At 34.3% G+C, this 27434-nt stretch overlaps 1 protein-coding gene across 1 annotated transcript; it reads right to left on the bottom strand.

Moving 5' to 3' along the window:
- LOC107892253 (nuclear pore complex protein GP210) lies at window positions 1–22268 on the bottom strand. Its single transcript, XM_016817277.2, has 36 exons — window positions 21942–22268; window positions 21590–21855; window positions 21007–21173; window positions 20704–20920; window positions 20199–20545; window positions 19766–19945; window positions 19487–19625; window positions 19255–19403; window positions 18908–19019; window positions 18233–18825; window positions 17970–18093; window positions 17585–17865; window positions 16616–16729; window positions 16327–16389; window positions 15016–15207; window positions 14122–14181; window positions 13957–14025; window positions 13415–13561; window positions 13179–13298; window positions 12907–13026; window positions 12126–12281; window positions 11982–12044; window positions 11768–11868; window positions 10535–10946; window positions 10203–10305; window positions 10015–10124; window positions 8554–8625; window positions 8187–8262; window positions 7995–8102; window positions 7727–7868; window positions 7040–7120; window positions 6737–6953; window positions 1819–1885; window positions 1043–1134; window positions 686–746; window positions 1–606 (listed from the first exon to the last, which is right to left on the bottom strand). The coding sequence occupies exons 1-36, from the start codon at window positions 22121–22123 to the stop codon at window positions 248–250; spliced, it is 5862 nt and encodes a 1953-aa protein (XP_016672766.2). The 5' UTR covers window positions 22124–22268; the 3' UTR covers window positions 1–247.
- Window positions 22269–27434: the final 5166 nt, after the last annotated feature.

The following is a 27434-nucleotide window of genomic DNA, read 5'->3' as shown; positions in this document are numbered from 1 at the left end:
TATAGAACAACTTATTACCATAACAAAATTTATGAAACACCTTAAACACGGATTATAATAAGAAATCATACCAACAAAACCAAATCACTGATATGATCCAATCATCGAGTCTGTCAATGAAATTCGAGGTTGTATGTTTCGCCTGTATATACACATACATGATGCAACAAAATTTGGCATACATTTTGCCAGATTCTAACTTCTAAGCAATACAACAAAAATGAAGTTAAAGGGCAGCCAGATTATTTTAGTATGTGTTCTGAGGATTAAACCTCCTCCTACCTTCTCGCCGATAGTATGGAGTTTCGTCTATTGTTCTTCTCACATAATCTACAAATGGCTGCGGTGTTCGTGGAGATTGTTCGTCCAAAGGAAGGGGACTTCTCCGGTCTGGCGTTACAGGTGCTGATATGCTTGAACTGCACAGAGGAGTGGATGGTGGCTGGGATGATCCAAGAGGTCGGTCGAGGAAACATATGAAGCCAATGATCAGTGTGATTACTGTTAGGGCAATACTTCCCATAACCTTCGCCCAAAAGGAAAAGTTAATAGTAGCTTCAGATTTTTCATCTGGTTCATAGTTGACATCCACTTCCACTCTTTGACCTGAAAAAAAAAAGGATACGAATCTATTCATTGTTGTCACCAGACTAAAAAAAAAATCCAGATTCAAGACTAGGCTGACCGGTGGATGGGAGTTTGACAATGATTTTATCTGCAAATCGCTTGGCACTAAGTGCTTTTACCTGAAATCACAAATAGAATAATATCAAGAAATGAAAAGATTGGAATTTTGAACATTGCCTCCAAATATTTCATTGCAAATATCATAATTTTGAAGGTTGTTACAGTTTTGAATATATTCCATCACAGGAGCTTTTCATTCTACAATTCGCTCAATTCAAAAGATGTACTGTGCTTTTGAGTATTTAAGAAAGCAGAGCATTTTCTTTTGTACAACCCCAACCGACCCTTACCACTTGGCTAACCCATGCGACTGAACAAATTTGTTCTTAGATTAAGAAAATATTCGCAATCTCACCTCATAATCTATGCGGCGACTCAGACCAAATCCTTCTTTCTGGATGGGATTGATTGCTAACAAATCATGGCCACGCCAGTGGATTTCAACATCTACAAAGACCAAATGAAAGAGAAGAATAAGATTTGACTGATAAATGGAACTATGGAATGCATCAGAGGCATGGAAGCAGTAGACATAAGTCCGGGAGTAGGGAGCAAGAGCGGGCACTGCAAAAACAATAATCTTACATTGTGCGCCTAGTATACAATGGCAGGTGTTTATAAGGTCAAACAGAAACTATAGGAGCTTTTCTACAAGCTATAAACCAGAACTTCTAGAAGGTTAATTATCAAAATGGAAAAATGTCATACATGAATGCTTCACACTTGCAGTCGTCCATCAATGAGCTATGGGGTTTCACTTGGCAAAAGTAAGTCACAGCATATATTGCCTAACTAGAAATGTTCCATGAATTCTTTTATGCTTACATAGAATACAAAAGGCCAACCTCACACATACATAATCATTACCTAAAGCTTAAAACTCCGGTAACTTGCTTCCTCTTCCCAACCACCCTTACCCTTTTTTCTTCATTCAGATACCTTAATAGCCCTAATACAATCATTTTTGTTCTACAGCCACTGGCTACTTAGTCTCAGGGGGTGTATAAGGAATCTTGCATCATGTGCACTCTAGTCCATATAAAAAAAAAAACTTCAAAATAAATTACGAAGGTGGTGGTATAGGAGGCGAGGAGATGAAAAGAAAGAGAGTGTGTGCCTGAGTCATTTTACCTGTGTTTCCCAAGATGGTTACAATAGTCTTGTTAAAGTCTGGTGTCAGATTTATCTGTGCTATATCCTGAAACAAGCAAAACATTTAGAAAATCATCCATGATCCCCCTATTCATGTTATGAAAAAACTCAGAGGAAAATATTCTGTTATTCTTCTACTGCTTTAGTTTACAGATTATAAAGAGAGGAATAATCATTTTAAAGGAAACAATTCCTAATTTCCTAAGAATCAGTAACTGAGATTAGTTTCTATTTACAAGGGAACTACTAGTAATAAGGTAAGATTTCTATCCTTAATTATAGGGATTCCAACACTCCCCTCAAGTTGGAGTGTAGATGTTAATCAAACCCAGCTTGCCAATAAGTTCTTCAAACATGTTTCTGTTCAAACTTTTAGTTAACATGTCTGCAACTTGTTGTCTAGTAGGTAGGTAGGTGATGCATACTTCTCCTGAGTGTATTTTTTCTTTTATAAAGTGACGATCTATTTCCACATGTTTGGTCCGATCATGATGCACAGGATTATGTTCTATGCTGACAGCAGCCTGGTTGTCACAGTACATCTTCATAGGTCTGGTATAAGGCACTTTTAGTTATCCCATAAGTCTTTGTATCCAAACTCCTTCGCATATACCATGAGATAGTGCTCGATACTCTGCCTCTGCACTGCTACGTGCTACCACAGACTGTTTTTTGCTCCTCCACGTCATGAGATTACCCCAAACATAACTACAATAGCCGCTTGTAGAGCGTCTATCATTAACAGAACCTGCCCAGTCTACATCAGTGTAGACTTCCACGCTTCGGTTGACAGTCTTCTTGAAGTACAGTCCTTTACCAAGAGTTCCTTTTAGATATCTTAATATTCTATATGCAGCTTCCAGGTGCTTCTCCCTCAAGGCATGCATATACTGACTAATAACACTCACACTGAAGTACAGTCCTTACTACTAGACGTTGATATCTCCCCCTGTCGATTTCTTCTCCATCCTCATTAGTTCCCAATTTAAGGTTAAACTCTATAGGAGTTTCGGCTGGTTTGCTGCCCATCAAACCAACTTCCGACAGTAGATCAAGAACATATTTCCTTTGGGAAATGAAGATACCTTTTTTCGACCTTGCTACCTCCATACCAAGAAAATATTTAAGACTCCCCAAGTCTTTAAGTTCAAACTCTGTACCAAGAAATTCTTTCAATCTCAAAATTTTGCTCAAGTCATTTCCTGTTAATATTATATCGTCGACATAAATGATAAGGATGCAGCATTTACCCTCTTTCGAGTGCTTGTAGAACATGGTGTGGTCTGCCTGTCCTTGAATGTAATTTTTGCTAGTCATAGCTTTTGCAAATCGGCTGAACCACGCTCGTGGAGATTGTTTCAGCCCATACAAGGACTTCTTCAACTTACACACTTAGTCCTTGTTTTCTTCAAACCCGAGTGGGAAATCCATGTACACCTCCTCATTTAATTCCCCGTTGAGAAAAGCATTTTTTACATCCAATTGAGTCAAGTGCCAATCAAGGTTGGCAGCAAGAGATAGCAAGACCCAAACGGTGTTTAGCTTGGCAACCGGTGCAAACGTCTCGTTGTAGTCGAGACCATAAGTTTGGGTGAATCCCTTAGCCACAAGTCAAGCTTTGTATCGGTCAATACGGCCATCGGGTTTAAATTTCGTAGTGAAAATCCATTTGCACCCTACGATTTTTTTCCCTTTAGGTAGATCCGAGACTTCCCATGTTTCATTGTATTTGAGGGCCTTCATTTCTTCCATCACGGCTTGTCTCCACTCAGCTGATTCAAGAGCCTCTTCTATATTTTTTGGAGTTTTTACAGAATCAACATTAGTCACAAAAGCTTTGTAAGACTTAGATAAATTTCCATACAAACCGAGAAATAGGATGTTGAGTGCAGCTCCTTGTTACCCTTTCGAACTGCAATTGGAAGATAGATGGATGGTGACGGAGGTGGGACTTCTGTTTCAGAACAGTCCTCAGTTGGAGATGTAATTGGGAAGGACGATGTTAAATTCTTGCTGCACAGGGGAAACAGCAACTAAATCTGGGATAGGTTTGTTTGTGATAGTAGTAGTAGGATCAGGAGGTATAATGAGGAGACTATTAAGGGTCTCATCTTCATTAAAAAATCTCCCCCTGAAGATGAGATGCTACAAAATATGGTTCATTTTCAAAGAATGTAACATCCCGAGAGACAAACATTCGGCGCAATGTTGGTGAGCAACACTTATAGCCTTTTTGTGTAGGGGAATATCCAATGAAAATGCAAATGTGGGCTCGAGGATCAAGTTTGGATTGATTTGGTTGATGGTTATGGACAAAAGCTTTACAGCTGAATATTTTGGCTGGAAGATTAGGAACATGAAATAGAGGGAAGGCCTTTAAAAGAGTATTTAGAGGTGTTTGAAAATTGAGGATCTTTGATGGCATTCAGTTTATGAGATAACAGGCAGTGAGGGCAGCTTCTCCCCACAAGTATTTTGGAACATTCATGGTGAACATTATGGCTCAAGCCACATCAAGGAGATGACGATTTTTTCTCTCAGATATCCCGTTTTGTTGAGGAGTGTCAGGGCAAGAGCTTTGGTGTATAATGCCTTGGTTAGAAAGGTATGAACTTAAGATAGAGTTGAAGTATTCTCTCCCATTGTCAGTATGGAGGGCATGTATGGTAGAGTTAAATTGGGTTCGAACCATTGAGTGAAAATTTTGGAATACTTTGGGTGTTTCAGATTTTTCTTTGAGTAGATAGACCAAACAGACCCTAGTATGATCATCAATGAATGTTATAAACCATCTAGCCCCTGTAATATTTTTCACTCGGCTGGCTCCCCATATGTCACTGTGGATTAACGAAAAAGTTGGGACTGAATATGTGGTTTGAATGGGTATGGCACACGAGTATGTTTAGATAATTGGCAAATTTCACACTTCAAGGAATTAATACTTTTATTTCGAAATAACAGCGGAAGATGTTTTTTCAAATACACAGTTTGGATGTCCTAACCTACGGTGCCATAACATAATAGTGTCCTCTTTTGAAGTGGATAGAGCCAATCCCCCTTGTGTACTGTTTTTATTCCAAATATATAATCCATCATCAACTTTAGCAGTGCCAATCATCCTCCCCGATTTCTGTTCTTGTATCACACAACCAATTGCAGAAAATTCAGCAAGAACTTTTTCATCCTTAGTTAGTTTACTAATTGAAAGTAAATTACAGGACAAGTTTGGGACATGTAGGACTTTATCGAGAGAAAAACTCTCTGTCATTTGTACTTCTCTTATTCCAACCACAGGTGAGTAAGAACCGTCAGCTATGCGGATTCGGGATTTGTTATGACAAGGAGTGTAGGTGTGAAACAACGAGGAGTCACCTGTCATGTGATCGGAGGCACCCGAATCGAGTATCCAAGAAGATAGATTATTAGATTCAAAAGCAATGTTGAGGGCAGTACCTTGAGTGGCTAGAGATTCATGAGTAGTGGGAGTACCAAGTATCTTATGGAGAGTCTCAAGCTGTGTTTTGGTTAAGCGAACATCAAGAACATCATCACCCGTAGTGGAGGATAACATGGCAGTCTTATTATCCTTCTGTTTTTTTTTCAGGATAGCCATGGAGTTTGAAGCATTTTTCTTTTGTATGACCAACACGATTGCAGTGACTACACCATGGTCTTGTTGATCCAGAATCATTTCCAGCACGTTTTTGTGGCTGTGGACCTTTGGAGATTAGAGCAGAGGATTCAGTAGGACGGTTAGAAATCGAGGTCATAGGTTTAGGTTCCTTTGAATCTCCCATCATGACAAGACGACGCTTTTCTTCTCTTCTAACTTCTGCAAAGCTTCACCGATCGTTGGAAGAGGCGATCTACCCAGAATTCGGCCACGGAACTCATCTAACTCACAGTTCAGTCTTGCTAAAAACTCATAAAGACGTTCATTGTTGAGATGGGTCATAAACCTGTTGTGTTCTAAGCCTTCACCCCAATCTGCCTCATAATACATATCCAGTTCTTGCCACAAAATTTTCAGATTGTTGTAGTAGTGAGTTACCTCGAGTGTTCCTTGTCGGATATCCTTTAACTTAAGCTTGATCTCAAATACTTGGGAGGCGTTTCCAAGATCTGAGTAGTTTTCTTTGACTGCATCCCACATGTCTTTTGCAGTTTTGAAAAAAAGATAGGTGCGGCTTATATGGCCTTCCATCGAATTGATTAGCCAAGCCATTACAATTGAATTGTTGAGTTCCCAAGTGGCATAAGTAGGATCAGCTATGGTTGGTCATGGAATTTCTCCATTGATGTACCCTAATTTGCCACGACCACGAATCACCATAAGAACCGATTGAGACCATTGCAGGAAGTTCTTCCCATTTAGCCGATGATTGGTGATTATAAGGGAAGAATTAATTTCACCTTGAGTGATTCCCTGATTGATATTCTGAGTTATTTGTGATGTCTCAATTTCAGAGAAGTTTTCATTGATATCACCCATTGGAGGACTAAACCGAAGGAATTTTTAGGAAGGGAAATTGGAGAAAAAAAACTCAGAGGAAAATATTCTGTTATTCTTCTACTGCTTTAGTTTACAGATTATAAAGAGAGGAATAATCATTTTAAAGGAAACAATTCCTAATTTCCTAAGAATCAGTAACTGAGATTAGTTTCTATTTACAAGGGAACTACTAGTAATAAGGTAAGATTTCTATCCTTAATTATAGGGATTCCAACATGTTAAGTCAAAGAACTTGTACAAAGGGGCATCAAGATAAGAACTGAAACAGTTAAAATATAAACCCAATAGTAATAGTTCAATAACCTTATGTGACACAGAGAACAGTAAATCAAAGTAAGTCTTCCATATTAAATGAAAATTTAATATAAATCATCAATCGATTACCTTTCCCATTTGCATTATGGAAAATCCCCCGACAAAAAGTGCAGATGCAGATCCAGAAACATGGCTGTGTTCTTTCATTGAAGCATTAATGGAAACATATATATATGGTTTCATGTCCTTCAACTTGGGTATGGTGCGGACCAAATGCTCTGGGGAGTAAGGGAAGAAAAGGCAAAACGAGTTGCCAGTATCAAGGTCTATCCATGGCTTTGCATAGCTGCAGAGATTAAAAAAAAATTCATTACAAATAGTACAATTGTTATACGCTAGATCAACATTCAAACTTGAATGAGAGAGAGATACCCGACAAAAGGAGGGTCTACCCTACAGTCATATGGGGCTCCTTTACTGCTTCCAACTGTGTTGATCTTGTCATTTGAATCACTAGTGTATGGCAACAGTTAAAAATTTTTCTTATTCATTGGTTATTTTGCACAAAACACAACTGGATAAATAACCGTTAAGTCTTTCACATAAAAGAACAAGTCACAATTTATAGACAGTATACTTAATACCAAAGATGATGATCTGCCACCAAAATATTGTCATATACAATTTCTTAAAATTAACAAATATCAAAATTCAGAAAAGGAAACCTAAGCATTAGTCATACATATATATTTAAGAAACCCACTGAATTAGTGTGTAGTACTGAATTATAAATAAACTATAACAAGGACCATATCGAGACTACATTACAGGTACATCAGTGTTCAGACCAAAGAAAATTAGAATATTTTAACACATCTTGTGGAAAGCTTATTCCAGACCAAAATTATTTTACATTCACTTGAACAATGAAGTAATGCTAACATTCTCCAAAAGCAGATGATTAGTGTGCTTCAAATAATGTTTATAAGGTTGATTTGCCATAAGTTGTCTTCTAACCCACTTAAAATTTTAGAATAACTGTTGACCTCCCAATAAATTGACCAGAGTCAAGTTGTAAGTTGGCATAACACAATTAAAAGCACTAATTAATGTACAAACCTGAACTTCACGGAAAAGCTAAATCCTTGGGAGGGAAACGGAACATTTGTCAGCATCTCCTTTGGGGCTTCCACAACAAGTGTACTTCCAGGTAGAACTGTGACTGTTGTTCGCAGCTTGACATTTGAACTTTCGAAAGAAACTATTTAGAAATAACAAAAACTAAATCACTGAATGGCATCTCAATACAATGACATATTTCACATCAATTTTCTAAAATCCAGCAGATTTAACACAGTAAAGGATATTATTAATGATTATTTAGTACCTTGGGTCGATCCCTCTCCAACTGCTTCCGCCTGTCCAGATTGAGTGTGTAAAACTATAACACTTTCGTTGACACTATGCCAGTGACCTGAAGCTTGATCATCAGAGCCTAACACAGAATGGACAAAAAACAGAGTATTAGAGGAAACATGATAAATTCCTTCTTAGAAATAATATTCCACCATAAACCCACCTACTACGCTGAAGTTAATAGAACTCCCCTGGTGAAGAACTGGATTTTGGGGATGCACATAGGCACCAACTGAAATCTGAACAATGAAGGATAAGGCTTATAAGCTGGAGAGAAACTATCAATCAACACAAATTAACAGATTTTGGTCAAAGCATAAAACTTTTCTTATTGCAATAGAAGTAATGAATTTGAATCAAATGCATGGCAGAACAAGGCCTTACATCCTTAGAAAAAAGCTCAAGTAATTTGAGCTGAAGAAAGTGTAGCATTTATGAGCTGAATCTTGTTCGCGCACGTATGCAGATGCACGTTGTGCAGTGATAAATCTAAGATATAGTTAGTGATTTAGAGACGAGGAAATACGTACCAGCATATAGTCTGACTTCTGTGGATGATTATCAATTGATACTCGGAGAAGAGCTCTACCATGTCGCATTGCCTTCAAGCAGAACATTTGATTAAATGATACAACTTGAGGTAAATTTGTTGTGCGCTTGAATGAGATCTTTTATGCAGTGCAGTCTATATGATAAATAGTAAAGAAATAGAAGTAAAAAGAGAAAGAAAATTGCTTGATTGGTCACCCTAAGTTTTCAATTAATTTCAAGAGATCAACAGACCTTTAGATGAATCATATTGGTGTCACAGGTATCGTTAACAGAGACCACATCAGGATAATTAGTTTCAGCATATAGACTGCACTGCATAAACATGGAGAAGAGCTCTACCATGTCGCATTGCCTTCAAGCAGAACATTTGATTAAATGATATAGCTTGAGGTAAATTTGTTGTGCGCTTGAATGAGATCTTTTATGCAGTGCAGTCTATATGATAAATCGTAAAGCAATAGAAGTAAAAAGAGAAAGAAAACTGCTTGATTGGTCACCCTAAGTTTTCAATTAATTTCAAGAGACCAACAGACCTTTAGATGAATCATATTGGTGTCACGGGTATTGTTAACAGAGACCACATCGGGATAATTAGTTTCAGCATATAGACTGCACTGCATAAACATGGAGAAGAGCTCTACCATGTCGCATTGCCTTCAAGCAGAACATTTGATTAAATGATATAGCTTGAGGTAAATTTGTTGTGCGCTTGAATGAGATCTTTTATGCAGTGCAGTCTACATGATAAATCGTAAAGCAATAGAAGTAAAAAGAGAAAGAAAATTGCTTGATTGGTCACCCTAAGTTTTCAATTAATTTCAAGAGATCAACAGACCTTTAGATGAATCATATTGGTGTCACAGGTATCGTTAACAGAGACCACATCAGGATAATTAGTTTCAGCATATAGACTGCACCGCATAAACATGGAGAAGAGCTCTACCATGTCGCATTGCCTTCAAGCAGAACATTTGATTAAATGATATAGCTTGAGGTAAATTTGTTGTGCGCTTGAATGAGATCTTTTATGCAGTGCAGTCTATATGATAAATCGTAAAGCAATAGAAGTACAAAGAGAAAGAAAACTGCTTGATTGGTCACCCTAAGTTTTCAATTAATTTCAAGAGACCAACAGACCTTTAGATGAATCATATTGGTGTCACGGGTATTGTTAACAGAGACCACATCGGGATAATTAGTTTCAGCATATAGACTGCACAGCATAAACATGGAGAAGAGCTCTACCATGTCGCATTGCCTTCAAGCAGAACATTTGATTAAATGATATAGCTTGAGGTAAATTTGTTGTGCGCTTGAATGAGATCTTTTATGCAGTGCAGTCTATATGATAAATCGTAAAGCAATAGAAGTAAAAAGAGAAAGAAAACTGCTTGACTGGTCACCCTAAGTTTTCAATTAATTTCAAGAGATCAACAGACCTTTAGATGAATCATATTGGTGTCACGGGTATTGTTAACAGAGACCACATCAGGATAATTAGTTTCAGCATGGTGGAGAATAACATTAGAAGCCTCGTAAAAGGGATTTCCTGAGAAAGTACAAAATCATAAGAGGTAATCAATTAGGATACAAAATAACAGAGTGAAAATAATTAACATAAGTTTACCTATAGCATCATGGTAACTTATTGAAAGTTCAATTTCTGCACCAACAGCGAGATCAATTGAATGGACTGGAAGCTCCTTGATTGTTATTCTTATTTGCTCCACCTAAAAGGAATATAGATCATCTTTCCAAAAGATATTACGAAAATTTCAAAACACATTTGTTAACATTCTGCCCTTGGAATGATAGGACATCAAATAATATGCAGCTTAGTAGGTAACAAATATCTAGACAGTAACAAAGTTTGATAGTCAGAGAGAATGGAAAAAGAGTATTAGCTACTTGCTACATATGTTAGTCATTGAGCGGGAAATACAAAAGGTTGTACAATACCTCAGCAACCCGGACACAAGAAGCAATCTCAGTTCTCCCAGTGATGCGATCTTTGGCTTGAATGCAAGCAAGATTATTGCTCTCTTCTGTTTTTATTTTGTCCCCATCAATAGAAACAGCACGCTGTGAAGCTTCTGTTGCTTCCTCACAATTTCTTAACAAAGAATAGATTATGCTTCCTTTGCGATTCTGACCATCTTTTTGCCCATGTGACTCAGCTGATGAAGGCAAGATGCTAGATGTGGTATAATGGGGAGGAAGAAGCCATGTGATCAGAGCTCCAAGTGCCAGGGGAAGATCAGACACCACCAATAGTGAGAGAGAAGCATTGTAAGTCCTTGCCTCCAAGTGTGAACCAGAAGAAATAAAGTCACATGAGAATGAAACTGCAATATTTGTCCTCCCTGGGGCCCTGAACAAGAGAGAGAATTATTCATTTGAAAAGCTAGTATAATTGGATAGTTTGGTCAGATCAGAAAGGAGATTCTGCTTGCCAGGATTGATATATAATCACTTCAAGATTAAGAATATGAAAGAATGGGTCACTGAAGTTCAGTGGATATATAAGTTAAATCATGTCAAAATCCAAATAAGCCCTAAGCTTATTTTTCCTGAATTTAGCTATAAGACTAGATCATCTATGTCATGAACATTGTGGTTCAACTGAGCAAATTCAGTCAGAAAAATTATCTAGATATCATCATTCTACAGACTGATGTCCAATATCTAAGACCCAAGTTTCATTACTACAAAGAGGCAGAAAGAAAATTTTTCATGATTGTCTTATTTATTACAAAGTCATTTTGCTAAGTGTTTGCTACTTTAGCCTTGCAGATAAACCTTCAACTTAAATCAAACACCTTCACTGAAAGACATCCACTTAAAATCTTCCTAATAACTTCTAAAACCAAACAAATTTTGTGGAATAAGACATTTATAAATCATTTATCATACGAATAAGATGCAGCATAAGTTATTCAATCCCAAGCATTCAAACTCCAGCAAGTTTTAATAAAGGATGCCTGAAAATGAACAATTTTGTGAGAAGGGAAAACAACAACCATAATCATTAAGGTGGTTCCCACCCCATCACTTCCAGAAATTTTAAAATAAATAAATGAAATTTCAAGTGCACAGCCAATATTTATTTACTACATGAAGCAGCAGATAAATAACAATAATAATTTGTATTTCAAAAGGAAAACAATATAATTTTCATTAACACAAGTATACCTTCCATACAGAACATTGATAAAACTAAGTTCTTTGTTATCCACATAACTAACGCGTTGAACTGCTTCTGAACCAACCAGTGGAACCCCAAATGTTAACACCTATAAAGGAAATGGAAATGAATCTTTTCTACCAAAAAAATCAACAAAATTGAAGCATATGACAAATTAATAAATCAAAGACAAATACTACTGGAAACAACACTTGATTCAACCTCTTCATCTTCTATGGTCCACTTGTAGTCTTTGCATAGCCCATAGAAAGAAAATAAGTCTCCCTGAAAATACAAAATCTCAGTCAAAATTCAGATTGAAATAGAGAGTTGATTGAGATATTTCTTTAGGCTAGCCATACTTGCCTCAGAAAATAAAGGATAAATTGGTGTCTCACGGCCAACAGCAAGTTGTTCACTTTGTACATTCAATATTGCTGAAGATGGTACTCCCACTTTAACACTGCTATCTGCTTGACAAATCACATCACCGCCATTCCCATAAACAGTGGCAAGCAGTGTCTGGTGGAAAAACCAAAAAGTAAATCCAAATAAAAACTTAACATATAGTTAAAACTTGTTTGTTAAGGGAAAATCAAGCACTGGCATTTCACTGTTTCGGTGATGAAGCAAGCTGGGGATAAAGATTTAACCTTGATAGAATTTTAAATGATGAACTTTACCAGAAGAACTCATGTTAAATCACTTTGCATAGGCAGCAAGTACATTTGGGCTAAACATATTAATATGACCATGAACAGCTGACAAAGACATAATAATATCCACATATATGCTCTTCTAAGAGCAGCGTATAAGCATTCAGTTCATTTAGTAAGGCTGCTGAGTACAAATGAGATTTTCCCACTTCTATGTATGGCTGGTGAAATAGAGAGTATGACAAGAAATGACTGCAAAGAATAAACACTCAACAGTGTCCACCCACAAGAAAATGTCTCCATTCATCACAAACCAAATCTGTTCAAGTGGCCTGTCTAGCTTATTTACAACTTGAAAATACAAAGTGCTCAACAAACTACAGCTTCATTGACACTAATCTCCATGAAGATAAAGTTAAGAAGTCGTAAACAATTTTATTGTATGTATAGATAAACAACACAATTGTTATTTATCATATCTCAAATCTTACAGTGTTTCCAGGTGAAGTTGCAGTCAATCGCCCTGAAGTTTTGTCCACTGTTGCAATGGCATCATCTGTACTTGTATATTCCACAAAGGCACCAAGGGTTGGACCTCCTTTAATAGTGAGCTAAAAGCATGAAAAATACATGTGATATTTGATATAGTTAGAAACATGGAGGAAAAGGGAAAAGGGGGCACAAGGATTTGAGGGGAAAAGGATATGAAGCTCCATATGATACAAGAACTGTTCATAGAAAGTAATGGAATGCAGAGCCACACCAAGTAAGAAGCGCCTGGTACTAGGAAAATATTTGGTGGGTGAATTGTTGGTGGAGCATAAACCTCAACCTTTATAGCTTGACTCAACAGTTCATGTCCAGAATGTCGTCTAGCACTGACCTGTTATCAAGATCTATCTTGAAATTTATGCAAACAAACTCTTGATTGAGAAACCTCAACAAGCCCCAAGGAAATGATAACATCAAAGATATTTTCAGGTGTACTAAATGACTTACGTAAAGAGTTGTGACACCAAGATGTTTTGCCCTGATTTTGAAAGTCTGTGCACCTATATATCGACCGCTAGGGCTTGAGAAATCATCCTTGTCCGCAAGTTCAACTATATCATCCTCAATATGCACATGGATATTTATGGACGCATACTGCACAATAGGAACACAAAGAATGTGAAAACATGGTTCATACATGGAAGCATGAGCGTAGAGCCGTAGACACATCAGAAACCTTTCAAAATCAGGATAAACTGACATGTACAAAGATATATTTTCAATGCAATACCGTGTATTATGAGATATATTGTCAAAATAGTTTGTGTATATATCTTTTACTTCTAAGATAGCCATTAGGTTACTATAAAAGGATCTCTGGCATGAGAGGACAGATATGCATAAGGAACTGTGTGCCAAGATTCTGGTGGACTCAACTTGGCTAAATACCTAACACACTTCCCACAGCATTTAGTCTAAAACATATCTCCACAAAAGATTATCTGGTACATAAAGCTTCAGGAGAATGATAAATGGCAATCATTTCAAACCTGATGAATGTCAAAAGTGCTTCCATCATCAACCCCAGCCATCAAACCAATTGACTTTGAACTTCCTTCCTTCAGATAAAAAATTACCAGTCAATAAGTGCTAATCCGGATTGGAAGTGGAAAAGAAAAGTATCAATTAAGTATAAGGTCCAGTGAAGAACCCACCATAAGGCTTATCTCTTCTCCAGACATAATCTCAATCCAGTCTATATCTGCAACTTGGACCTGTAAAAATGTCATCAGAATAATAAATTATGAGCAAAGAGATATAAAACATGAAGGTATCATCACTGGGAGAATGCATAACGCTGGTATGAATAGTAAATAAGAGCTTCTGAATACATAGCATGTTGTAATTTCAGCTTAACCCAACATGTCATTTTGAAGCAATGAAAGAAAACTTCATGTTGATGTCAGCAATCACTTTACACGTGCATGCCATGATAAAGATTAAAAAAAACATAGTACCACACCTTCCTCTAATTAAAACAGGGATTCATTTATAACTGAATTTGTTGGCCTGAACAAACATAAAAGACACCTCTTTTCTAGACAATAAAGAAATGTGTTTGAGCAAGTTGCTTTTAGATAATTTTTCAAATGTGAACAGCATCAACATCCTCAGAAAGGGATTTCTTCCAGACTTTCATTTCCTTCAAATTTGCCAAGAGAGCCCAGATTTACTTCCAAGTAAATAAAAAGCATTATTTACTGTAGCATGGTTGAACCTTGAACAATATAAGTCCAAATATTTCATGTATTTCAAATTAGTTTGGGACTTAAGGTAAAGCACCAACTTTCACAAGCAGTACTTTTTTTAAGTACTTAAAATGAAGCTCTCTTGAAAATATATACACATTGAAGCATGATATGTTTGGAAAACCAAAAGGATTTCATGCAAGATTCTCATAAATTACCTATTCATAATGCATGAATAAAAAGCATATAGCATCAACATCCACTTAAAGGGGTTTCCTACAAACTTCTCTTCAACTTTGTCAAACAGAAACGCACTTTAACAAATAACAAGTATATTCATTTTCGAAATGGAGAGATTACCACGACAGAAGCCACAAGATTAGGAGTAAGCCCAATATCATAAACTGTCACAACTGCAGTTCCAAGGCCTTTCGGTGATAAAATCAGTTGTAAGCATTGTAAACCAGGTGGTGACTGAGTAACTTCAATGACTCGAGAATCATTCACAACAGCTTCCAAGAAACAGCTCCCTCCAGTAATTGACAAATTTGTCTAAATGGATACAATGATTGAGTATATTGTATGAAAATCATAAACAGCTAAAATTCCAGAAGAAAGACAATTAGGAGTATTTTATGCCTGAAAACAAAATTAAACCAATACGGTTGGTTTGAAAAAAAATTATGCTCAAAAGGATTGAAGATGTCCGGCTCAAAAGCCTCTATACATTGAGGTACCATCAAACATCACAGTAACTAAACATAGTTATAGTCCTTTAATCTAAAATCTAATTTGCTCAATATTCAACTAAGGAGCAACAGCATAATTAACAAATAAAAGGGAGCATGAAAAAGACACCCATCCTGTTAAGAGCTGTAGAATGTGGAATCATGATAACTACATATATGTTGTTAGTAGCATACCATCTTTTTGACTGATTAGCATGATAAATCAAAAAAGATGATGATATACTGTGACTCAGGCAGGATGAAATTGTTAAAATTGGTTGTATATACAGTAATGCTATTACAATAGCTCCCCCAGATTTTACCATTCATCTTTTCCATTATCATAAAGACATGCAAAGATGAAAGTTATTTTGAACAAAAATTATTGACAGTTTGAAGCTTCAGTTATCCATTCATTTACTCCTTATTGAAGAACTTAACAGCAAGCACTGCCCAAGACAATTCCTTAAATTCCAAATGTAGCAATTAGCAAGGGAACCACGGTAACACTCCAATCCAAACTGTTATTTTTCATTAGACATGCAAACCCATAATCCTCATGTAGCTACTAGCAAGGGAACCATAGCAACAGATTATTTAAGCTAATAATTAGATCTGTGAAAATGCAATGGCTCAGAAAATGGGAAACCAAATAGCCACTGTCACCAGTTTGTTAGAGAATAAAAGTATAAAGCAAACAAGTTTATTGAAGGCGAAAACATAAATTCATTGGCAAGTTCATCAAACTTCATAACAAATATATAAGCCACCAGCAAAAGATGTATTAAATGTTTCTCCGGCAATGAATATTACAAAGAAAATGATCAAATCAGCTTCAAAAGCAATGTATCACATCAACTTCATCTAACATGGTTCAAAATTATAAAGCATATTCAACTGAAATTACCAAATGATTAAAGCAGCGATGGTACTGGATTTCTACCTTAGCATTAGGATTGAAATATAACAGATTGAACTCCGGACTCACTCTTAGAGTAGAAACAAGCTGCAAAGATTAACATATCAAAATATTAGAATAAACTTTTATATTATGTTAGTGCCCCAAAGAAAGAATAACACATTAATAACAATATTCTTTTTTCTAAAGAAAGAATCATAGAGGGCAAACAAAGCTTGTTTGAGTAGATTATTCACAGCAAGAAAAATAGCAGAGAAGACACTTCAATTTTATGCAATAAAAACGGAAATATAAACATGCCAAAACAGCCTACCTGTAACCGTGCAGCATGTGTAAGAAAATTATCTGAACCTTCTAGCAATTTAGCAGAATAACGATCAGCTGAGGAACTACCAAAGAATCCAGTAATGGTGGCACGAACAATACACTGAGACAAAAGCAATTTAAATCTCATTTTTATCCCAACTTAACACATCTGAGAAGAAAAAAGTTGCATAAATTATTCAATACTTAAGGAATAAAAACAAATAGAAGGCCAACCATCTAGATATTATAGCTCTAAAGTATCAAGAATATTAAATAACAGTATTCAGAGGCAAACAGTGTCTACTGATATATTACAAATACAAAAATGAGAAGACTAGATGCTAGGGTGCGAATAATCCAAATAGTCAAACTTGTACAACCTCTAAACAGAAGAGGTGATATTGTTCTTTAGGAATGTTGACCTCACACTCATTATGCCCCAAGAGTACATAATTACTACACAAGTGAGGATAAAACACACAGGATGGGGAAAAACTGAATGAAGCAGATGCAAGCTCCCCAGTTAGGTTTTCTTATACTTCTCTAGTTACTTATAACCTAACACGCAAGAATGATGCCTCTAACCTGTTTTTTAATCAACTGAAACCAATATTAGATACTTAAATGAGGCAAAAAATTATTTACCTATATCACCAACTTACATTTGAAGCCAATTTAAACCCATATGCACTTTTTCATGCTTACAACTCTTAAGATATTATTTCAGGGAGATACTACTAATAGTATTTTTGCTGTGATATCTTCATTTAATTTAAAGATTATCATCACAGTTATCCTCACTGTATTTGAGTGCACTTGCTCTTCACTCAACCTCCCCTTCCCATTTTTAGAAAGACCTCTCACTCCTTCCCTTAGCATACAATTGTATGATGGTTTATCTACTTACCTCATGGCAAAGATATTGCTAAACATAACTAAAAACCAGAACTAGAAAGTAATGAATCAACAGATGTACCGATCCCGATTCGTTTCGCAAGACCAGGAACCTCTCCCAACTAGACGTATTATAGTTCTCTGAATCATAAGCATGGTTCCAATAAGCCAGACTGTCACAACTGCCTAATTCCCACTTTAAGCACAGGGAAGAAGAGTTTGCAAAAGGCTCCCCAGTGGTACTAATACTGACAGCAGCCACTCTAATAGTTCGCCCATTAGCCACAGTAACTGGGGTGACTTGAATTTGCCCCGGGCTACGGTCAGCTTGAATTGCAGTCCGAATAACATCTCGATTATTAACTATAACATCAACCAAAATCACACAACTGGTTAAACAGCAGAAAAATAGGAGTAGAAAAATCAATTGTCATATTTCACATCCACCCAATATAAACAACATTTACCAGGTTCATCCACTATTACCACAACTGAGGAAGGAAGGCTGCAAGCAAGAGACAATGAAGCTTCCACTAATGTGGGAAGAGGATGATCATCTCCAACCAAATTTCCACGTTTAAAAACAAGTCTCTGAACAGTTAGGAACCATAGAAAACAACATATCATGACTCTTGATTGAAAAACCATATTTGTAAGAAACAAATAGCAACAATATGGACTTCAATTGAAACTCGTAAAAGGCCATCCAGGAAACAGCACAGAAGCTTACATAGGTCCCCAGTGTTTGGCATAAAAGTCTATACAAACTGCCATGGCTGCTAGAAATCAGATGAACATCAACCCCATTGTCATGTCCATGTTCTTCATCAAAAATCTCCACTTTCTGCACAAACTCAACACCTTTGCCCCACCTTTCTGGCCCTCCATGAAGAATGACATCTACTTGTGTTCCAGGGACAAGATATACCTTATCTCGATCTTCTAGTTGATTAGTAGCTTCTATTCGAGCTGTATTAACCCAGTAACCACCAAACCGGTTACCATCACCTGCCTGGTGCAGAGTAAGAGGCATGTATGATGCAATTCTGGAAGTTGCTCTTAAAACAATAGGCCCACTTAAAGAGGGATCAATATGATGATATTCCTTTGAAAATGTTGCGTGCAGCATAGCTTGACCAGATGCGGAAGCATATATGTAAGTCCATGAACATGGAGGACCATCTACTGGTACATGGAGTTCCAAATTATCTTCCTTTTCAAGGACTGGTGCCTCTCCTGTAGCATTGGTAACAATGAAAGACTCGCTTCCAGCTTTCCACTTTATAAAGGAATGAAATGCATCACATCTAGAAAAGTAGGCATCTGCAAATGGCAAGTCAACTTCAACAAGAAAGTTTGCAAGGAAGAAAAGAAGTTTCCAAATGATTCTGGAATGTGGTGTAACCGTTTGATGCTTTCATTGAAACAGCAGCTGGGAGATGTGATCCCACAACAGTCTCAACAGGGAAGTTTTGTAACATAACCATAGAGGATGGAATTGAAACTTCAATCATAACCTGTCAAAAACATTACAGAAAGCAACTTCAAAAGAAAATATAAACAATGAACAAGTGAAACTGGAAGCTTTAATAGGGTACAAAAACAAACAAGTCTATATTTTAGAATTTTAAACATCAATGAAAAAGGAAGCAACAGCACCAGAGCTATCATAGAATTTTTATAAATTTTATGCTATACTAGGATTTGCAACCAAAAGAATGAAAAACGCAGTAGAAGAAACAAATTTATTACCTCGTCATAATTGAATGAATCAAAACTTGACACCACCTTCACTGTAGCTTTACCAGGCTTTTTCGCCTGGACAACTCCATATGCAGTGACCGAAATAACAGTAATGTCCGAAGAAAACCATTTATAGTCACTCGAGTCTTTTGCACAACCTACAATAGCATTGAAACCCATAAATAGGTGTTAGAACTTGTAAATTTTATTTTATGAATTGAATGAGTAAAATGCTACCAACCTCCAGCAGCCTTTAACTCCATCTCCTGATGTACTGCAGGTGCCCAAGGAAGGAGAATAATTTGAGATTCACCAGTTACTTTTTCCAAGCTAAACTTTACTTGATCACATACAATAACCTCTTGCATAACCTTGAGAACCTAAATGACAAGTCCAAGAGAGATAAAAGTAATCAATTGCAAACAATAAAATTAGAAGGAAAAAAATAATGATGCTTCTATAATCTTGTCTCTTAAAAGCATAGGAAGAAAAGAACAAAGGTAAGTAAATGACATTTCACCTCCTTGGTATCATGATGTCCATTATAGTAAACTAAAGAGGCTGTCAGTTTCCCCAGTCCCTCTGAAGTAGCTTCCAAAATTCTAGCACTCCTCCAGCCGTATCTAGATGCAATAGGCTCTAACACTGGGACAATTTTCCAATAGCCAGATTGGTTGTCATAAAACTCAATATCATCATTCTGCAATGGAAAAAAGAAAGTCTGGTTTGAAAATGACCAAGAAAATAATAAGAAACATATTAGCATATCAAATTAGACAAGTGAGCTAACAACCGAGTGACAACAAAATCTTTAACCTAAAAAATTTTTGACCCTTTAAGTATTGTCAAAAAAAGTACAAGAACCCAACCATCAAGCGAATCAAACCAAAAAGTTCTTGATGTTAACATAGCTCAACTATATCAATGGATAACAGAAATAACCCATAAGGTACCTCAGTAATGTAGATTTCCTGTGCATATGGACCCCGAGAAAAAACCTTGAGTTGAATGAGGTATTGTTTTCCAGAAACAACATACCAACGTGCCATAGGTGGAATGGGTTCCATTCCTTCTATTGGATCACCGGAAGCAGAAAATAGTGATATGTACATAGACAAGGTATCTGGCAAGACCACCTTAAGAGATGACATCTGACTATGGCCATCGACTCTAGTATCTTCAACAATGACAGTTGTTTCACCCAATGTTAGCGCATGAATGACACCCATCGTAGAGTCCATTTCAGCAACTGAACTGTTTGTGACAGACCATCGATGATGCGGCGATGGAAGAGATACCTCTGCAAATACCAGTTGAAAGATACTTAGTCTTTTCCTAAGAATATCAATCAATGCAACAAAAATAGCCAGTTTACTCCAAATGGACTTGACAGCATAAAGAAACACCCATCAATTCAATTACTAGAACATGTTAATGAAGGGATTCAGAAAAGAAAACCTTGAGGAACATTCTCACGGATAACCTTAAGACTATAATGGAGAGTAGCCTTAATGAGGACGAAAACAGGTGACGGTGGATATAGTGACATAGCTTCTGCAACAGTTAGAACAATCTTATCACCCATGCCCTTTAACGGTGGCTCAAGCAATTGTACTGAAACATTCTCATGGCCAATATGAATGCCTTTTACAACAAATAAATCTGAAAATACACCCTGCAGCATATATTACAGAATAAGTTTCGATTTAATGCAAGATTACAAGTCAACTCATTACTACAGAAACTGTACCACACAATTACCTTTTCTTCAAGTTTTATCTGGATATCTAAGTCACCACACAGTCCACCACAGTCACTTAAGGGAGAATCCTTCAAAGGAACATGGGCAAGGTGATGACTCAACCCACTAGTTTTTGGCATCAGCTTCCACATGAATTGTAAACCCACCAATGATGAAAACACATTGTCTGGAATACAAGTAAAAAGTGAAGATAATAAACCATAATATATATACACACACAAAAACCAAAAAATAAACAATAAGAGTGAATGTTCTTCGATATAAGCTAAAAGTAACATAATGCTAACTTAGTTGTCTTCACCACTGGCTGACATGCTTCGTTACAATTTACTTAATAAAATGTTGCAATAAAAAAATCATAATTAACTAACAAATGACCAAAATCAAAAAATTACGATCTCTTTCCATATAAAACTAAAATCATGCACATAGTTATTCGAATAATTTTTTTTGTAAATTACTAATTCTTCGGTATCATTCTTTTCTTTAAGTAAGAAAAGCAATAATCAAACGAAGTGAATGTTAGTCTATTCGTGTGTGTGTGTGTGTGTGTGTGTGTGTGTTCCTAATTTTTGAAATTACCTTCAGTATCAAAGGCACGAACTCGGAGAGTAGCGAGTCCATCAAGATCAAGCTTAATAGAATTATGAAATATTTGAATTCTATCAAAATTATCAATGAAAACCTTGCACCGGATCACGGTTCCAGTGTGCACGTCCCTAGCGTAAACCGCAGTTTCTTTTCTACCGGAGTACGGCGCAATCGATCTCAGCCGTGCACTTGTCGAGCAATGATTGGTCACATTATACTCCGGCAGAACTGATAAAATCTCATGATGGTCCCACGACCTGAAAAAACCGTGATAAAAAAAAAGTCATACGTTTTCGAATTCGTAGAAATATACGTAATGTTTTCAAATGTACGGAGAAAGCACCATTTGAAACAACCGTCGCTTCCTTGAAGCCGATATTCGACGGGGTTCGTCATTTTCGGAGGTAAAAGTATGTTGACGTCAGCTATGTGAGGACCAGAGCTCGAATGCAACGCCGTTCCGATCACCGCCGTTAACGAAACAGTGGAAAAAAGACAAAAAATGAAGCGAATCATCTTTGACATCGACGTTTTTGCTAAAGCCAGAGCTAGGGAAGCTTGCGCATAGTAAAAGATTTAGTGACAGTTGAGCTCTTTTGAAGGAGGAGGAGGAAGCCCTAAGCAGCAACAGCAGAGAAGTTTAAGAGGGGGTTTAGAGGAAGGGGGGAGCGGTGGGAGTACGTGGCGGGAGATGATTGGTGGTAATAAAAAAGGAGGTAGTTTTATATTTTGGTACCAATAGGGATGTTGCTTGTCACGTGGTTTACGACTTGGTATCAGTTTGTTCGTCGTTTAAATTGTAAAAGTGGCTTTTATCTACTAGTCGTTTTGCTAAGGAGTCGCCGTCCATGCTTCTTTAGGGTTTGACTGTTGAAAAATATTGCTACCTTTTTGCGCATACCAATGTTTTAGATGATCAATTTGAGGGGTGCTGGGTGATTTTCAGTTCACTCCATTCCCGGTTTTCCGAATTCCCAGTTTTCCAATAATCAAATGTATAAAAGTGACTAAAATCTTTGTTTGCTCCTTATGACTGAGTTGCTAAAAAATCCAATAAAAAATTTATATGGATGGTGTTATTTAAATCAATAAAATATTAATTTTATTATTAAATTAAAATTTTATTTTAATATAATATGATATTTAAATTTTAATTGTATTATACATATTTTATTTTAGTATAATATTTACATTTTAATTTTGTACATATTTTACATGTTATTATTAAAGTAAATTGCACAAATGATCATTTAACTATTAGAAATTTTTATTTTAAATATTCAAAAATAAAAAATTTGTAATTTAGATACTCACATTACATAATTCGATCATTTTAATCACTTACGTTAAAATTATTTTATTATTTATTATATATTATTTTAATCTAACAATTGTATTCTAAAATGGTAGTTTACATTTTTATACACATTTCATAGAATTTAATAGGATTAACAAATCTGCATGTAACGTGAACCAAGTTTATACAAACTTTATACAAGAATCTTGCTTTTCTTTTTCCTTTTCTTTTTAAGCTCGAGAATCCAACTTTTAACCACCCCCCCCTTAAATTAAAAATATTATTTTAATCATGATAACGCTTTTCAATTTTTTTTAATTTTTTATTTATCAAAATACTCATTCCTATAATATATACTAGTTTCATGTCGCGTAAATTGTTTGTGATTTTACATGTTTATTTTTAAATTTTATTAAATAATATAGTTTTTATAAATTTTTTAAAATATATATTTAGTAATTAAATGAAAATTTATCTAATTTATAATAAAAGTCTATTAATTTTAAAAAATATTTGAAATAATAAAATAACATTTTAAAGTAATAAAAAAAAAATGTGAAACAATTGATAGTAAAATATTAAGTAATTAAATAAAATAATCAATGGCGAGCAACATAATATTATTAAAATCACAACATAATAACAAATAGCATTATCAATAAACAATGCCATTTTACACAGAACCATTATTGTATTACTTCATTGTCTTTGATGTAATATTTTATAATTACAGTAGTAAACAATATTCACAATTATGTAAATATTATTAAAATCATATATTAGTAAAACTGTCAAATATCAAATAATAATAACTAAACATCTCAAATAATAAAGAAAATTATATTTTTTTGTAATGAAAAGAAAATCTATTAAATAATACTAAAATATCATTTTTTCAGTAATTCTTTAAATGTTATTTTGAACTAAAATGTCTTACTAATACACATATTTATAGTGTTAAATATTGATTTTAATCGGTATATAATCGTAACAATAATTAAGTGATAATTAATCTAAAATAATAAGTGTACTTTAATATGAGTCCAAAGTCTAATTAAGTAATAACAACTATTTCATTGATAATAAAAATATTATTAATAAAATAATAATTTTAAAATAATTATGTAATATAATTATAATTATTATTTGTATTAATAATTTATTGTGATTGTAATTTTATATTCAAGATAATACAAAATACTAATTCTTACTTGATTTTTTTTATCTTAATTTCTCAAATTGATATGAGTCATACTATTTGTCGAGTCAAGATTTGTGTTGAATCAAATCAATTTGGTAAGATGCAATTGATATTTATAAAAAATTTAATATTTAATTTAATTATAAAATATATTTATTTTTTTTTGAGTTTTGACATATAAGTTAAGAATAAATAAATAAATTTATACATTAATGATTAGATTACCAATATATTGATGTTATCTATTATATATTAGATTTCCAATATATTAATATTATATATATAATGTTAATATCACACATTTAATTTTTATTAATTATAAGAAATTGATTTTTGTTATAAAATAAAAGACAGATAATATAGAACAAATAGGATAGGAGAGTAAAGAGAGAATGTATTTTTATTTATCAATTAGGATATCTACAAAACTTTTCCAAAGTTTTTATTTATAGGCATAAGAAGTATAAATAAAGTATAGATCTACTTCTAATCACTACTAGAATTTAAAGTACATCAAAACTTATCTTGATCTTAATGGACATCCACTTAATAAGATATTCATAACACTCCCTACTAAGTTAAAAATCATGTGGAAAAAAATACTCGTGAAGGAAAAAGAGTACACATATCTATAATAAACATAATATGTTGCTTCATTAAAAATCTTACTAGATAAACCTAATGAGACAAAACCTCAGTTAAGGGAAAAAGAGTACAGTGCGTATTTACTCACTCTCTTGAAAACATCATATAATATCTCATATTATATGTATTCAATCTTGAATACTAGCTTTTCAAATGACCATTTGTACGTATTTGCTAAGCATTTATATAAATATTCTTTTGAAAGTCATGAGTGAGGAAAAATTTTGGGGGAAATATATTTTGATCTCTTCATGAGTTTCAACAATAATCATAATAAACTTTAATCATGATCCCTCTATAAAAATACAAATAGGTATTTTAGATCATTTTATAATTCTCTTTCAACTACTATTGACTAAGTCAAATTTACTACATATGTTTAATTATTTCAATTCATATAAATGAACAATTTCCCGATAATTTCAATATGCTTTTGGCATTTTAAATCCTTTAAAGATTTTAATATAAACTTTACTATATAATGATTCATAAAAGGTTGTAGCAGTAACTATTAGACATAAGTTAAATCTTTTATGAATTGTTAGTTTAATAATATATCTAAAAGTTATTACATCCATCGCAAAAAAAATATTATAGTTTTTCATAATCAATGTCAGGACTTAGAAAAAACTTCATATTTTATTCTATTTTGCAAAACTACTTCATTTGCACCCTCACTGGCTTTATACCTTTAGATATTTGGACTATTGGTCCAAAAACTCCACAAATTTAATTGTACTTGAGTTGCGTCTTTTTATTATGACCAATCTATTTCATATCTATATTTCTCAATAGATTTATTCAAGACCCTCCTTTTATTTCATTATTTCAACAATAATATTGCATACAAAACCATTGTCGACCATTTTTTATTATCAGTTCGACATTTTCTCAATTTGACATAAGTTATCGAGATCTCTTATTTTCACTATTTTAATCTTCAGTTTCAGGTACCTGAATCTCTTTTTGAGTTTTACTTATTAGTTATGTCTTGGGTCTCTTCTGGAGCACCTGCCTCCACGATATGATCATCTACATTTATTATTTTCTTTTATGAGAATTTTCATATTTAGAACTTGTAATGAGTTATCCTTGTTGAATTTCTAGTTCAAATTACTCTCCCCCTGACTCATTATAAGTTATTATTTCTCTCCCCCTAATGTCGGGAAAATTATCAAATCAAAATAGTAATCACAAATCATGTCATAATTGAATCTCCAGTACATTTAAAACATATAATAATACAATAAGACTCATAATTAATATATATTCTCAACTTTCTTTGAGTATTCACTCATCTTTGTTGTGGTGGAGCAATTGGAACATATACACACATACAAAAATTTAAAGATGAAAAATATTTAAATCTTGACCAAAAACAAATTGTAATGGGGAGTATTTATAAGGTATTGGCTTGATGCGTACAACACTAAATCAACATAATCTCATGTTGAAATAGGAAGTTTAGTTCTCATAAGTAATGATTTAGACATTAACCAGAGGCATTCAACCAATAATTTCTCTAAACCATTATGCGCATAAATAACAAACTTTTACAAAAGTTTTTCAAACTCAATCAATAAAAGACCGAGATATAAGCTTATCAATAAATATGAATTGTCTTAATTGCATGATCTGAAATTAATTATTTAACCAAGAAATCTTGCAAATGACAAGTTGCAAGTTGATAACACATATGTGATTATTTTGTAGATGCATCTACCAAAATCATATAATATCAAAATCATCCACATGGTGGATGAATGAGCCCATATTCATTTCAGAAATGCAAGATATTAAATCTCAATTTTAGCTAATGAGTTTCTAACAATCAATTTTCATTGAGAACAATAAGTAAATGAGAATTCTTTCAACTAAAGAATCTTCTGGTTCTTTAATGAATGTCTATATGAATTCTTAATTATTACATCATATATGATCCACGATTGTTTAACTGGTCACGTCAAGTAGTAAATGCATTTGTATAAGTAAACTTCTAGTTTACTTTTAACATTGTAACAAATTGATAATTTTACTATCATTCCCTTTACTTTGTATAAGTACTATTGTGATATTTACTACTAGAAATGTCTAAATCAATATGAAGTCTAAAATACCACTAAGTCAATAAATATAGTTTCTAAATAATTATATGCAAGATTCGCTTTAGAGAATATGCCAAAATCTTCAAATGTAGGGCATTTGATCTAGTGGTATGATTCTTGCTTTGGGTGTAAAAAGTCCCGAGTTCGATTCAAAATACTTTTAAAACCCTTTTAACAAGAGTTTTACATAATCAGTAACTACCAAGAATAACTACCTAGGTCATATATAGAAACAAACCCATATTAAATATATCACTAAAAGTCACATCTCAAACATAAAAATATGACATAATGAAAAACTAGCAATTTTTTTCATAACCATTATCATAACATGCATGAAATTTAATTCAAAATCCAACCATTCAAGTTCATAGAACTTTTCATTTACAATTGTTCATGTCATTTCTCTAAATAATTAACAAATAAAATAATATAAAACGTATAAACTACTACCTTTAACAATTCTTTGAACTAAATCAAATCTGGATAAGCATAAAATTCATTGGTTTATTAACACAAATTTGAATACTAGATATGTTTTAATCAAATATATTATTAAATTATAAAACCTACTATAGCGACATAAAT

The sequence above is a fragment of the Gossypium hirsutum genome, chromosome D09 (assembly GCF_007990345.1).
Source record: "Gossypium hirsutum isolate 1008001.06 chromosome D09, Gossypium_hirsutum_v2.1, whole genome shotgun sequence".
NCBI lineage: Eukaryota > Viridiplantae > Streptophyta > Magnoliopsida > Malvales > Malvaceae > Gossypium > Gossypium hirsutum.
The sequence above is the reverse complement of the archived record's forward strand: the minus strand, read 5'-3'. Positions and strand labels throughout refer to the sequence as shown.